Raw genomic sequence first — 15,139 nt, forward strand, 5'->3', positions numbered from 1 at the left:
AAAATCCATTTTTAGCTTGCAGTACATATAAAAACAGGTGGCAGGTGGGTTTAGTCAATGGGGGATTTGGTCTGTAGTTCTCAGAGCCCTATGATGCTCCAACATCAAACCAAAGAGAGTTGGGGTTTTCACTATATTTAAAGTTTCAAAGAAAATTATGCTTGTGTCTTTACTATTTTGGAGGAGAGGCAGGGATTTACAGCTCAACTGTAAAATTCTTTAGAATAAAAATTAGGTTTTTTTTCTTCTTCCTCCTTCTCCTCCTCCTCCTTCTCTCTCTCCTCCCTTCTTTCTTTCTTCTTTCCTTCCTTCCTTCTGCTGGGGTTCAAACACAGGCTGTTGTACCAGGCAAGTGCTTTACCACTGAGCTATATCCCCAGTCCTGAATTTCTCCTTCTCCTCCTCCTCCTCCTCCTCCTCCTCCTCCTCCTCCTCCTCCTCCTCCTCCTCTCCTTCTGTGGATTGAACCCAGGGGTACTTAACCACTGGACCACATTCCACTCCTTTTTTATATTTTATTCAGAGACAGGGTCCTGCTGAGTTGCTTAGGGCCACGATAAGTTACTAAGGCTGACTTTGACCTTTTGATTCTTCTGTTTCAGCCTCCAGAGCTGCTGGGATTATAGGCGTGTGCCACCGCACCCAGCTCTCCAGCCCTAAATCTAAATCATATCTAAATGATATGATCATATCTAAATCCTTAAATTGAGAAGATAAGCACTAAGCTCCAATTAATGTTGCTGTATACAACTATCTTAAAAAGTTGTCTTGAATAATAGACATTTACATCTTTAAGTTTTTAAAATAAAAGTTAACCAATTATAACCTTATCTGAAATTTTAAAACACAGAGAAGTATCAAGAGTTTAATACAATATTAATATATCATTTTAAATGTATTTTCAAGCATATTTCTTTTCAAGGAAACACCCTGAACTGGAATTTCTAGGAATTTTTTCAAAACTTTAAATCATCTTACTTAAAGATAACAAACAATTGGAAGTTAAACCATTATGACTTCATTGTAGTGGCTGGCTTTCCCATTAATGGCTGAACTGAAATTGTCGGCTGTGGTTAAGAGTGTGAGCAGATTTTAGACAAGTTTCAGTCCCTGAAGATGAAATTTGACTTATCATAATAGTACTTGCTATTTGACTTTCTAGTTCTAATAATATTTTACTATATATTGGAGCTATGCAAATATACAAAAATCACAGATTTCTCAAGTTTACATTTAAATATTTAAAATGTGAATTTGGTTCTATCAATTTCTGAATTTCCATGATGATAATAGCACTTTTTCTCACTGTTTGACGTCTGTATGTTTTAGATGGAAAATATGTTATTTATTTTCTTTGCTGCAATCACCTTCAAATAGAGCATATTTATTTCATCCTATAAATATCTCTTCTCCCTTGGTAGATTTCTAGATATTTCTTACAGATGTTCCCATTCATCATGTTTTTAATTTAGAAACTGGGTTACAACTTACCACAAGTACCACAAAAAGGGTGGATAAACAGACAAGAAAAAATAGATAGATAACTATTATAAATAACCTGGTTTCCTTTTAAAATTTTGTTTTAAACTTAATCCTGAGAGATTTATATCTCTTTAAACTATGTTACTGTAAGGGTCCCGCGAAACGTCGGAGAAAGAGACCACCAAGTGACCACTCATGCAATTGGCAGAAGGGGGATTTATTGAACCAGCATGCTGGGGCTCCATGCCCACTCAAGAAGGGAAAGCAGCCCAGAGCCCCGAGCAGGGGCTGAGCACTGCTTAAGTACACTTTTTGGGGAGGGCGGAGGGCTTTGTATACATCAGAACAAATCATCATGAGGCACGGGAAAATTGAACAACAACTCCTAAACATGATTAGTTCATTCATTGGCGGGAACAGGTCAGGCTGGAGTGATAGGTCATTCCTAAGGAGAGTACACATTCAAACTGATTGGTTCAGGCCCTGCAAGGCCTGAGTGCAACCACACAGACCCCTTCAGTTATTAAACAACCAGACAATCAGGGGAAATGTTTACTGGGCGGTTCTAAGCATTGTCTTAACAGCTACAGAAATTTCAGGTTTTGCAGGTAACATAGAAACCTAACAATACTTCCTTTACATTTTAACTCAGACCTTGCAGCTTAGAAACTTTTACAACACCCGGTCTTTTACCCTTTAACTTTTACGCTTTAACTTCAATTTCTTTTACCCTTACATTACATAATAATAGGGAAAAAATAGTATTTTATTTCCATTAATAGAGCCTGAGATTATTTATATGTTTAAATTAATTTAGGCTGAGCAACTTGCTAGTAATACTGAAAAACAGTTTCCCAATGTCTACTGGGAAAACAAGCTATCCAAAGAATGAAGTTAGGCTCTTATCTAATACCACATATAAGATTTAACTCAAAATGGACCAAAGACCTAAACACAAGCTCTAAAACTACAAAACTTTGATAGGAAAATAAAGGAAAAGTTTCTCAACTTTAAATTTGGCAATGACACCAGAGGCACAGGCAACAACAGAAAAATTAGATAAACTGGACTTGGTGAAAATAACTTTTGTGCATCAAAAATATTATTAACAAAGTAAAAAACAACCTATCTAATGGAAGAAAACGCTGGCAAATTATACATATGATAAAGAATTAATATCCAGAATATAAGAGAACTCTTAAAACTCAACATTAAAAGTCATTCAAAAAATTGGCAAAGGATACAGACATTTCTCCAAAAGATATATAAATGGTCAATGAACATGTCAAAAGAGCTCTGCAAACCAATTATTAAATGTCAATCATTTTGCAAACAGCATACAGGAAGTTTCATGGCATGGCCCCTGCTAATCTCTAGCTTAACTGCTACCGGTCCTTCTCACACTGTTTGTGCCAAGGTAATACTAAAAAACCTACAGTTCCCTGACCACACTTATCTGTTTCAGTCATCCTAGAATGCCTAAGAGAGTGCTTCCTCCTTCTCCTACTTATCTAGTAAACTCCTATTAATTTTTCAAAACCCCAACTTGGACTTTAGTTTTCCCCAGATAAAGCTCCCATCTTCTGGGAACTTATTTTATTTTATTCATTCATGTATTCAACAAATTCAACCACTTTTGACAAATGTTTACTGACCACTTAATATGTGTCAAGTACTATGTTAAAGAATCTTACTATCATTGTTTTCATCATGGCTAACACACAGAATTCAACATGTGTCACAGAATCCAACATGTGTCAGGCACTTTTCCAAATGACCCACATTTATTAATTCATCGACTGAGCAATAATTCTATGGAGCAGATATTCTTATTATCACCATTACATTAATGAGGGAACTGAATCCCAGAGAGGTTAAGTAATTTTCCATGGTCCCCTGTATAGTATACAGCTTCAGAATGCATACAAAGGACAAGCTTTGTCCCTATGCTAATAAAAGTAACTGACAACAACTTCAGAACAAGGTAGGATTTTTTAAAACAATTGGATAAACATAAGAGGTCTTGGTGCTATGTGGTACCTGGGTCCCAGCTCAAGATGGAGAATAGGTAATTGTACCTCTAATTCATAGGTTTTGTGACATAAAGACTAGAATTTATGTCCGGGATGTATCCTGTAGATACAATTGCCTAGCATTCACGAGGCTTCAGGTTCAATTACCAGCACTGCAAAACAAACTAGAATTAAAAGTCCCAATGCATTTACTCTGCTTTGAAGGGTGGGGAGGGTACCAAAGATTGAACTCAGAGGCCCTGGACCACTGAGCCACATCCCCAGCCCTATTTTGTATTTTATTTAGAGATAGGGTCTCACTGAGTTGCTTAGTGCCTTGCTATTGCTAAGACTGGCTCTGAACCTGCAATCCTCTGCCTTAGCCTCCTGAGCCACTGGGATTATAGGCATGCACAACCATGCCCAGCATATCTATTCTTGTATGAACTTGCCAAGCAAGTTCGATTCTCAAAAGAACACATATTTCTTTATTTATCTGAAACAAAATTAATTTACCTCTGAGCTACCATTCTGCTGAGATGGTAGGAAATTCATTTTCTATATCCCTTCCAGCCCTTTCCAAGATCATGGAAAGGTCCAGGTGGTATCCCATATAGTGCCACAATAGTAGGGAGGCCACTCATTACTGGCGAGGTGACTGTTACAGTCCAGCCCACTGGCCCCTGCTCCTAGGTCAACAGGATTAGGTATCTTGCTCAGCATTGCCCAGTCATTCTCCACTCAATTGTTTCTGCTGCCCTTGAATTAGACCTACAACTTCTGTCCTCATCCCAGTTTGAAGTATCTCTATTCCCTTCCCTATCTCCTTTTCCCCCCTCTACATAACATCTAAAATAATCTAAGATTAAAACAGTATCATCTTTTCATTTTGTCAATTCCTTTTTCTTCTACTTTTTTCTTTTCTTATTAATTCCCTTTTCCATTTCCTGCATCTTACCTTTGAAGATGGAGAATTCAAAACCACTAATTTTACATATTCATTGTCTTTTCTCTGATCATTTGAAACCATAGAATGATTTAATAAAGTCCTGTTTTGATATTAATTGCCTCAAATAATTGGAAAGCTTTTTCATTCCTTTGAAATAAGATTACCTTCAGATTCCTGTACCAACTAGTTCTGATTCCCTTTCTTGGTAACTCTTAACTATCTCCTATGGAAACAGAAGAAAAAGAAACAAATTACTGGATAAACAAACTCCTTCCTCAAAAAATGAGCTGAACTAAATAAGACCCCAAACTCAATATATGTTAATGAGTGCCAAAAGATACCAAGCATTAATAAAACACCTATTTTGTGGCTATCAATGAACTAAGTACTATGAAAAAGAAATTCTTAAAAAGACAAGGTACTTCTTCTAAGATCATAGTCGAGTTGGAAACCAAAATGTTTAGAAGAACAGCATAATTTAGACAATGTGACTTTATTTAATAAAAAAATAAATTGTTCAATGTGGTTAATAAAAAACAAGACAGTATGTGATAAAATTACTTGTGGCTAGTCTACACAGAGCTTAACCATGAGTTAAGAAAGATACAGATCCTAGACTGGGATATCCAGGGAAATGAAACCTTCACTGATTTTGGAAGATGAGAAGATAGAAAAAAAAGATAAAATAAGAAACACACAGAACTGTGCTGTAAAGGAAAAATGGTAAAGGCACTGGTCTGACCTTAAGAAAAATTTTGTGTATGTAATTATCAACATCCCTAAGTAACAATTATTAATACAACAATCAATCCACCTCCAATCTGCTTATGAGAGACATTGAGTGCAACCAACCATTTAAAACCTAAATTCTCATTTCATTAATTCTATAGCCATTTATTAAGTCCCTACTATGTGGATAGCAATGTGCTAGGCATTAAGGATATGATCATAAGGAAAGGGAGAAAAAATACCTATATAAATTAAATGAGCCAACAATGTCAGGGTAAGCACTATACATATCGAATAATACTAGGCTAAGGACTGTACATATCTTATGTCACTTTGTCTAATTTTTAGACTACAGCAAAACCAAGTAAGCTTTTGACCATTTTACATTTTTAAAATAAAGAGACTGAATGTCAGAGAGATTAATTTGCCAAGTTTATAAACAATTAGAGACACAAATGCAGTCACTTAAATAAGTGTATTTAATAGAAAAGACAAAAAAGTTGTTAAAGATCCTACAATTAATTAAAAAAAACCAAGTTGTTAAAGACCCTACAATGATTAACAGAAAAAATAACTTTGGCAAGGATTATAATAGGCTTTGTAGATTAATGTTACCAGCTTCAAAATCCGTGTTTCTCACCCTTGGTTAAGCATTAGAATTGAATGGGGGGATCAAATGAAGGAGTTTTAAAGGGTGCTGATGTTTGTATTCCATCCCCCAAAATTCTGATGTAATTAAACTGGGGTTCATCCTGAGCTTCGAATTTTAATAGTTTCTCAGGTGATGTTAATGTACAAGCAGTTATTCTGAGTTATTTCCAGCAGTTATTTCATAGTTCATTCAAATTACCAAGGAATTCTGCTGTACTGTAGATTCTGATTTAGTGCTCTGGAGAAGGCCAAATTTTTGCATTTCTTTCTGATGCCTATGGACTGAGATGGAGGCATGCATACAGCATAATGGAGCCCACAGAAAGGCATATTACTTACAGGCTGGGGAGAAAATAGATAAGGCAAAATAACTGATCTCTCTTTGGTCTAAATATGGATTTTGGAGTCAGGATAATCTGAATTTTTCACTCCAGAGCAGATCTTTTCCTCCAGCAACTTTAACGTCTCCAACAGTCTCTGGAATTCCAATTTTCACCATTCCATGCACCACTTACTACCTTTTTGGCTAGTTTACCCTTCTTCCCTAGTTATACCAATTTGAAGATTACAGAGATTACCAGTCTATTATTCCCAGTACTTTTTATCTATTTATGGTTTGATGGATTAATCTATACATTACTATCTATTAAGTTCCTAATAATCTTTCATCCAAAAGATTCCATGGGGAATCATTATAATCGCTTCCTTTTAAACTCTCATTTTGGCTCTCTCCATGTGAGATTCATCCTTATTTAAACTCAACTACCCTCTTCTCATTTCATTAATTCCAGTCATTTGTTAATTCTCTACCATGCGGACAGCAATGTGCTGGCATTAAGGATATGTGAAACTGTTTATTTTCAATAAAAGAACACCGACATCTAATTGTGCTTGCCAGGCCAGTTGCAGCAACATCAAGACAAGCTGGCAGTACCAAGTCATCTCCCGGATGGCATGATCTGCTTTTCTCTTTCTCAGTATCCATACTCTTGATTTACTTTAACCATCACTCCCAAATAAAACTATCACTTTACAGTTTTCCTTTTTATATGGTATCACCATCCACACATATGCTCACACAAAAACTTAAAATTCATCATTGATACTCCCCTTTTTGTCACCTTGCACACCCAACCACCAAATCCCATTGTCTTCTTTAAAAAAAAATAGAGAGAAAGAGAATTTTTTAATATTTATTTTTTAGCTTTTGGTGGACACAGCATCTTTATTTTATTTTTATGTGGCGCTGAGGATCGAACCCAGCGACCCGCACTTGCCTGGGGAGTGCGCTACCGCTTGAGCCACATCCCCAGCCCCTATTGTCTTCTTTATTTCTTCTGCCATCATTCTGATCCAAAGCACCCTAAATATGAAGTAGCCTCTTATTCTCTCTGCTTCCATTCTTGTCCCTCTACTGTTGCAATACACACAAATCAAATCATATTCTCTTGCTTTAAAACCACTTTCCATTGTTCTTAGAATAAAAAACACACTTCCCATTCCCCTTTTTTATTGGTGCATTATAGTTGGACATAGTAGAATTTGTTGTTACATATTTGTATATGCACACAATATAACAATATATTTTGGCCAATATCATAGCCCAGTATTTCCCCATTAGCTCCTCTCTTCCCTCTCCCTGGTCCTTTTCCTCTATTCTACCAAGCTCCCATTGATTTTCATAAGACCTTTCCCATCGTTTTTTTCCTCTCTAGCTTCCACATACGACAGAAAACATACAACCTCTGACCTTCTGAGTTTGGCTTATTTCACTTAACAAATCATATCTAGTTCTATCCAAAGAAAAACATCATTTTTCTTTGTGGCAGAATAGAACTCCACTGTACATATATACCGCATTTTCCTTTTTTCATTCATCGATGATGGACACCTAGGCTAGTTCCATAGTTTGACTATTGTGAATTGTGCTGCTGTAAACATGGTTATGCATGTTTCCCCATCATATGATGACTTTAATTCTTTAGGATAAATGCGGAGGAGTGGGCTAGCTGGGTGGTTCCATTCTAGGTCTTTTGAGAAACCTCCATACCGATTTCCATAGTGGTGTACCCATTTAAAAACCCCACCAACAGTGTAAAGTGCTCCTTTTTCTCCACATCCTATCCATTATTATTATTATTATTATTATTATTTTGGTACCAGAGAGTGAACCCAGAGGGGCTTAACCACTGAGCCACCACATTCCCAGCCTTTTTGTTTCTTCTTTTTTAAAAAAATATTTTTTTAGTTGTTAATGGACCTTTATTTTACTTATTTATATGTGGTGCTGAGAATTGAACCCAGTGCCTCACACATGCTAGGCAAGCACTCTACCACTGAGCCCCAACCCCAGCTCATCCCAGCCCTTTTATTTTCTTCTTCTTTTTTTTTTTTTTTTTTCTTGAGACAGGGTCTCCCTAAATTAGGGCCTTGCTAAATTGCTGAGGCTGCCTTTGAACTTCCCATTCTGCTACTTCAGGCTCCCAAGCTGCTGGGATTACAGACCTATTGTTCTATTCTTGATGACTGCTATTCTGACTGGAGTGTGACAGAATCTCAGTGTAGTTTTGATTTGCATTCCTCTAATTAAAGCCAAACTTCTTACTCTGGGTTTCAAAGGCCTACAAGGTCTATCTGGCTTCTGCCTAACTCTCCACCCTCATCTCATATATTTCCCTCACTCTGACTACCCCTGCCCCAAGCACAGGAAGCTCATTCTTATCTATGCACTAGCCTTGTCTTTTGCTGGTAGTCTCTTTTGGCTCCTCCTTATCCAGGTCCCTTCTCTGAAGGGCCTTCCTTGACAATCTCATCAAGGTGCCACCTTCCTAGTACTATCACGTTCTTCCATCTTACTTCCTTTGGAGTAATACTGAATATCTGAAAGCACATGGTTTACTTGCTTCGTATACTGTCGCTGCCTCATTGCCATTTAACTCTGAAAAGAGATGGCCATTTATCTGCCTTGCTCATCATTGTAAGCTAAGGGCTCAATAAATATAAGCTGGGTGCCACGCTGCTCACTTCTACTGCAATACAACGCCCATAAACAGTCGGCTGTTACATTTTTGTTTTTAATAAAATAGGGCACTCAACGAAAAGTCAAAGCAGGGAGTCAAGAAAGGGCCTTTTACCCATAGTGCCCAATGTCGTGTGTTAACACAGTATGTAGGGATGTGACAAAACGCCTACACCTGAGGCTCTTTTCTCTCTGAATATCTTCCTTCCTGAAAATACTAGATCTTGGCCTTACGGTTCACTCTATCTTTTACTAAAGAACATCCTGAGTTTTATTTCTGTAACTGCCCTTTCGGCCTTTCCAGGCCTCGGGGAAGGCGCCCAAAGCTCTCGCGCAGGCGCCGAGCGCGGATTCCGCAGCGCCGAGGGCGTTGTAGTGCGCATGAGCAACTCCAAGCAGCGAGGCGGGAAGTGTTGCGCAGGCGCGTTTGGCCGAGCGCTGGGTGGGGATTCTAGAAGCCGGAGACCGGGGCATATTGGGAGCTACAGAAGTTGTACTCTCTTAAACCGTGAGTTTCCGACTGTTTGTTCCGCGGCTCGGGATTGTGAGGGGTTAGGAGCGAATTCTGGGTCTTGACTTCGGTTCTGTCGCAGTACAGCGCTTCTCTTCTCCCCGACTTCAGATCCCTACGACCTGGGGCGGCAAAGTGACGCGCTTGCGCACAGAGCATCCGGTTTGGTCTCGGGTTTGAGCGTGGAAGGTCCTTTCCCGCGGCGCTCGCGGCCGGCGCTTTAGAATGCCCATTCATTCCCCTTCTCTTCCTCTGCTTGGCGCTCGCGGCCAGTATTGCATTAATTCTCCATCAACTTGCGTGGGACGTTGGACGAGCCTCCTGGGGCTTCTTTTCAGTAGCAAGTCGTTTCCTGCTTCATTCCTTTTCCTCGGGACGAACCGTCCTCCTCTTCGCCCCCCTCACTCACACTCCCCGCAGGCTTGTGCCCAGGCTCGTTTCCTCAGCTTTCCCAAACCCCTTTCCAGCGCTGCCAGCTGCTGCTGAGGCTGCCTCATCTGGGAAATTCTCCCTACGGCCCCCTGCCGGTGTTTCTGGAAGGTGAAAGTAAAGCAAATGGGATTTCCGTAGAAATGGTCACAGTTTCCCTTACTTTGGGGATTTGAACATATGGTGCGCTTTTAAGTGTTTGCCCCTTTGAGGACAGCAGCGTTGTTTAGTGCTTGGTTCACTGAGTGATTTAAACTTACCTTCTCCAGCATTCTAATTTTCACAGCTGCTTTGCTCTCCCTAAGGACATGACCCGTTTGCTGACATTTTGCATCCCAGTTGTTTTGTGATGGAGGCATCTTTGGGGATTCAGATGGATGAGCCAATGGCTTTTTCTCCCCTGCGTGACCGGTTTCAGGCAGAAGACTCTTCAAAAAAATATGAGCAGAATTTTAAACTTCCAGGTATGTGTTTGGTTTAGCATTATGTTTAGGATCTAAACAGTTATAAAGATGCACAGGCATCTGTATTTCTTATATCTTTTTAAAAAATAACATTGACTCCTAAAGTGAGCTGTATGTTTATATAGGATCATTTTACAAACAAGAGTAGGAAGATCTTGATTCAGGATTAGATTGCATTTTAAGAGTATTGTAGTCCAGCCTGATCATTTTATAGATGAAGTAGCTAAGGTCTAAATATTAGTGACTAAGAAAACATAAGTGTGTTGGAGTCCAAACTAGAATTTCTCATCTGGACCAGCTCTTATTTCCCCTTGCCATACTGCCTTACACTTATTTTAGAAATTTACACTGAAGAGATCTTCACTTAAATATTCAAAAGCAGGGGTGCAGGCCTGTAATCCCAGCATCTCCGGAGGCTGAGACATGAGGATCATGAGTTCAAAGCCAGCCTCAGCAAAAGCGAGTCACTAAGCAACTCAGTGAAACCCTGTCTCTAAATAAAATACAAAATAGGGGTAGGATGTGGCTCAGTGGTAGAGTGCCCCTGTGGTCAATCCCTGGTACCCCCTCCCCCAATTCAAAAGCAGAATTCCTTGACCAAAATGAATGAAATATTTCTAATGCTCACTTAGGTATGATAATGAGGTATGATAATACAATGAGGTATGATAATGACACCATACCTCATTGTACTTCATGCTATGTTTGACCATAACCCAGACCTTAGGTTAAGAAGCTGGAAGTATATTCTCATTGTCCCTATTTTTGGTATTTCAGTTTCCTACACTTAAGAGTTGACTTCGTCACTCAAATTTATCTTCTTTTTAATATGTATAGCATTGCCTTTTTCCATTGCTATTTCTACCATATTAATTCATTTCCTTATGCTTTGTTTTTGAATTACAGTGAATTTTCTTATCTAAACATTTCTGTTTCATTCTCCCGGCAAGTGCCGCTTTGATCCAGTTTCATGGATGCTGTCCCTTTTCCCTTCCATTTTTCTTGCTATTACCTATTTTTCATAGTTAAGCATTCCCTCATTAGTTATTGAACATATAATACAATTACATAGTTATTGTATTATCCTTGTATTTAGTACTTTTTATTTTACCTCCATAGTTTGGCTTCTGATAAGTTGTGCATTAAGTAGCATGTATGAATGAATGAATCTGATATGGTTCTAGCATTATGTTTAGGATCATGCTACTTCTCTAGTATTATGAAAATCTGCTGGGGAATAAAGAATGGGTTGAATTTTATTCCCAATTTCAGAAGTTTTATAGCTTTTACATAACCTAACATTGGAGAACATTTTAAATAGTGCCTGTGATAATTTATAAAACATTCTGAAACTTTAGCCTTATAGTTCTTTTTTATGACTCTGAATAAAAACTAAGCTTATATCAAAAATATAACTTCAATAAAGAGTAAGCTAAAGAAGTCCAGGCACATAACCGTCTCTTGATCTAATTAGGAAAGTGATACTGGATCATGACATAGTTATGTGCCTGGACCTCATCAGCTTTTATGCCTTATTGAAATTGTTTTTTATACAGTAGTGGGGCTTTTAATATGTCTTGTATTCCCAGAACCAGAAAGGTTCTAAATATAATGAATGATAGAAAATACTTGAATGAAAGATTTAATGCAGTGATATAAAGTAAATTACTTGGTGTAATGGATGAATAGCAAAGCCCTTTTTTTGGGATATTTGTCAGTTTCTCATAACTTTTTTAATATATATTTTTTAGTTTTAGGTGGATACAATATCTTTATTTTATTTTTATATGGTGCTGAGGATTGAACCCAGTACCTCACACGTGCTGGGCAGCACTCTACCACTTGAGCCACGACCCCAGCCCCAGATTCTTATAACTTTTTCTGATAAAAATTCTACATGCTTATTGAAAAGAATTTATGAACTATAGAAAGCCAAAATAAGAAAATATTATCCCACTACTCAAATATTGCCAATGATTATTGTACTCCTTTAGTCTTAGAGGTATATTTGTAAAAATCCAAAATGGGATCATAATGCACTTATTTCTAATCTCTCCTTTTTTTTTTTTCCTCAGTTGAGGTGTTGGAGATTGACCCCAAGGCCTTATGAATGCTAGGCTAGTACTCTACCAATGAACTACATCCCCAACTCCCCTTGTCTCCATTTTTTGCTTAATGTGTGTCTTAAATATTTCTTATGTACTTAAATATTCTACAACTTGGTTTAAATTCCATTGTATGATATTAATTGGTTTTTATTATTGAATTTTTAGATTGTTTTTCAATTAAGAAAAATGCTGCACTGCTTGAAGTACTTGGAATAGTATTGGATCAAATGTTTGTTCTTTCAGTGTTTCAGCAAGTATTTTAAAGTATCTACTGTATGCCAAGTTTAGTAAGTGAGAAAGATCTGCTCAGTGAAATAATAAAATAAACTTTTCATATACTGAATAACTCTATGCTGTTAAATTATGCTTGCTTTCTGTATATTTTATGGATGCCCATACCTCATGCTCTAAAATGGGTTATAGATAACATCTTGGTTTGCCTGAAACAGATCTAGTTTATGCCTTTTTTCACAAAGTAATTATTATTGATATCCCCTTTCACTCTGAAGAGTTTCAATTTGGGCAGAATGATAAATGATCCCCCTATTTGTAGCATAGAGCCCCAGAATAATGATGTACATTACTAAAGTGTTAGTTTTACTCCATGGTAAGACATTGAAAGTATTATTTGGTGGAATACTTATTAAGTATCTAATAGGTGCAAACACTTTTTTGGATGGTAGGGATAAATCTGTGTATAAAACAGAAATTAATGCCCTCAATATAATGGAAAGAGATAAAAGAAATACTGTGTTCAAAAGTGATTAGTACTGCAAAGTAATGTAGAAGGGAAAATATGATAGAAAGAACTGGGTGAAGAGATTGATTTTAAGAGTAGATGATCAGAGAAGACTTTGGCAAGGAACATTTGAGCTTAGACTTGAAGGAAGGTGATGGGAGTGAGCTATGTACCTGTTTGGGGAAGAGCATTCCAGGCTGGGGAAATGGCAAGTACAAAGGCTCTGAGATGGAAGTTTGCCCGCCATTCAGGAATAGCAAGGAGATCACTGTGGCTAAAAGAAGAAAGATGATGGGAATGAAATCAAAGAAAAATGTAAAGAGAGTAGTTTTTGGCTTTTATATGGAAGAAGATTTGAAACTATTAGTCTTAAGTTTTCAAAATAGCAGCCTAGGCCCTCGTGTAAATATGGGCATTTATTTATTTTTATTTTTTTGTCTTTTTTAGGAACTTCCCTAGTCCTCAAAGTCTATTCATTTGTTTCTGTCTGGTAGTATTTTCCAGCTTTTGACATGAATGTGCTTTTCTGCTTGTTTACACTCATCTTCCACTTCAGAATATGAGGATATTACTTTCACTTTAGTTGTCAGAAGTTTTTAGTGTTGTTTAAAAATGTCAGAGTTGTTCTGTAGTGACAGGAATCCTTAATATAAACATTCTGAGTTTTGTGAAGATGGGTATGTACATAATAAGTGAGTAGTGGCATGGAAGTATATTATTCACATGACTTATATGTTACAGCATTTTCTTATTAACATCTCTTTTCTTTCCTATGATTTTTTAATAGTTAACTAGTATCTCTACTACTGTTTGCCAGCTCTTACTTATACAAAGAAGAGTTCCAAAGTAGGGAACTTGTAGAAAAACTATAGATTATTATAATTGGAGGGTAAAAAGTTCATCTGATCCAGCCCCTTTATTTTATAGGTTAAGAAATTAAGAACTAGTATAGTTTGTGACAGGGGTTGAATCCAGATGTTTACATTCCAGCCTTCCTGTATATCAGCACTATCCAATAGAACATTCTGTGATAGTGGAAATGTTTCGTTACTGCCACATGTGGTGAGGCAACTGAAGAAAATAATTTTTAATTGTATGTACTTTTAATAAACTTAGTCTTACTGTCCACTAGCTTCATGTGACTATCATCCTACTATAAAGCTTTCAGTAATAGTAATCACAGAACAAAGTATGAATGCATTGAATACTTGAATATGTTAACAAAATGACTACAAAACACTACAAAACAAGCACTTGAATATGTTTAGTATACAACTGCATAGTTTTAAAATATTTCTTCATATCTAAACACTGTGCTGCCAGTTATACTATGATACAATGTTCTATCACCTAGAAAATTTTTTGTTTTATACTTACTAAAATAATTCTTTTAGACATAAATAGAGAAATAATTGTATATCTGGGTAATTATATAAAAAGGAAAATATTTCAGTTCTCCTAAATTTTTGTATTTAAACTCATATCCCATTTTCCTCTTAGTACTGTTTTGTGTACATTAATGGTAACAATTTTTCTCTGAAGAACCACTAAAAATAAGAAACCATCAAGAGGCTGAGGCAGGAGGATTGCAAGTGCAAAGCCAGCCTTAACAACCTAGTGAGACCCTGTCTCCAAAAGGGATGAGGGGTGCTGGGAATGTGGCTTAGTAGTTTAACCCCTGGGTTCATTCCCCAGTATCTAATAATAATATTAATCATGGTTCATTGGCTGTTAAGAAGAGCCCAATATGTCGATCTGGCCTATATTTGATTGCTTCATTTTTACTTCTCCCTACATTGATTTGATTCTTAAGGGTTAAATAAATACTCTGATTTTCTTCAAATCACTGTAAGTTTTGATGCTGTCTGGCAACTGTAAGATGCATCCCAATTCCAAAGTTGCTAAAATTGTGTCTTAAAAATCAAAAGAAATGTAATAGTTGAACATATCATTTTAATACCCATGCAAGTCCTTTTCCTTTGACCCTGTGGAATTTGAAGTTGGTTGGAATGACACTTTTTGGGAAAGAGTATAATTTACTACAGC

The 15,139-nt window shown here is 37.1% G+C and overlaps 1 protein-coding gene across 4 annotated transcripts in view; it reads left to right on the top strand.

Annotated features, from left to right (window-relative positions):
* Positions 1–9,270: 9,270 nt before the first annotated feature.
* The window catches only part of Cdc7 (cell division cycle 7), a 41,875-nt gene continuing 36,006 nt past the window's right edge, over positions 9,271–15,139 (top strand). For all 4 annotated transcript variants that reach the window (XR_011708880.1, XM_071618042.1, XM_027935265.2 and 1 more), the window contains exons 1-2: positions 9,271–9,350; positions 10,088–10,246. Coding sequence is in view for 3 of the 4 variants with exons in the window: in XM_071618042.1 (XP_071474143.1) it covers positions 10,132–10,246 (115 nt within the window). In the remaining variant the exon portion in view is untranslated. The remainder of the gene's footprint in view (positions 9,351–10,087; positions 10,247–15,139) is intronic.

Source organism: Marmota flaviventris, chromosome 10 (assembly GCF_047511675.1).
Source record: "Marmota flaviventris isolate mMarFla1 chromosome 10, mMarFla1.hap1, whole genome shotgun sequence".
NCBI classification, from domain to species: domain Eukaryota; kingdom Metazoa; phylum Chordata; class Mammalia; order Rodentia; family Sciuridae; genus Marmota; species Marmota flaviventris.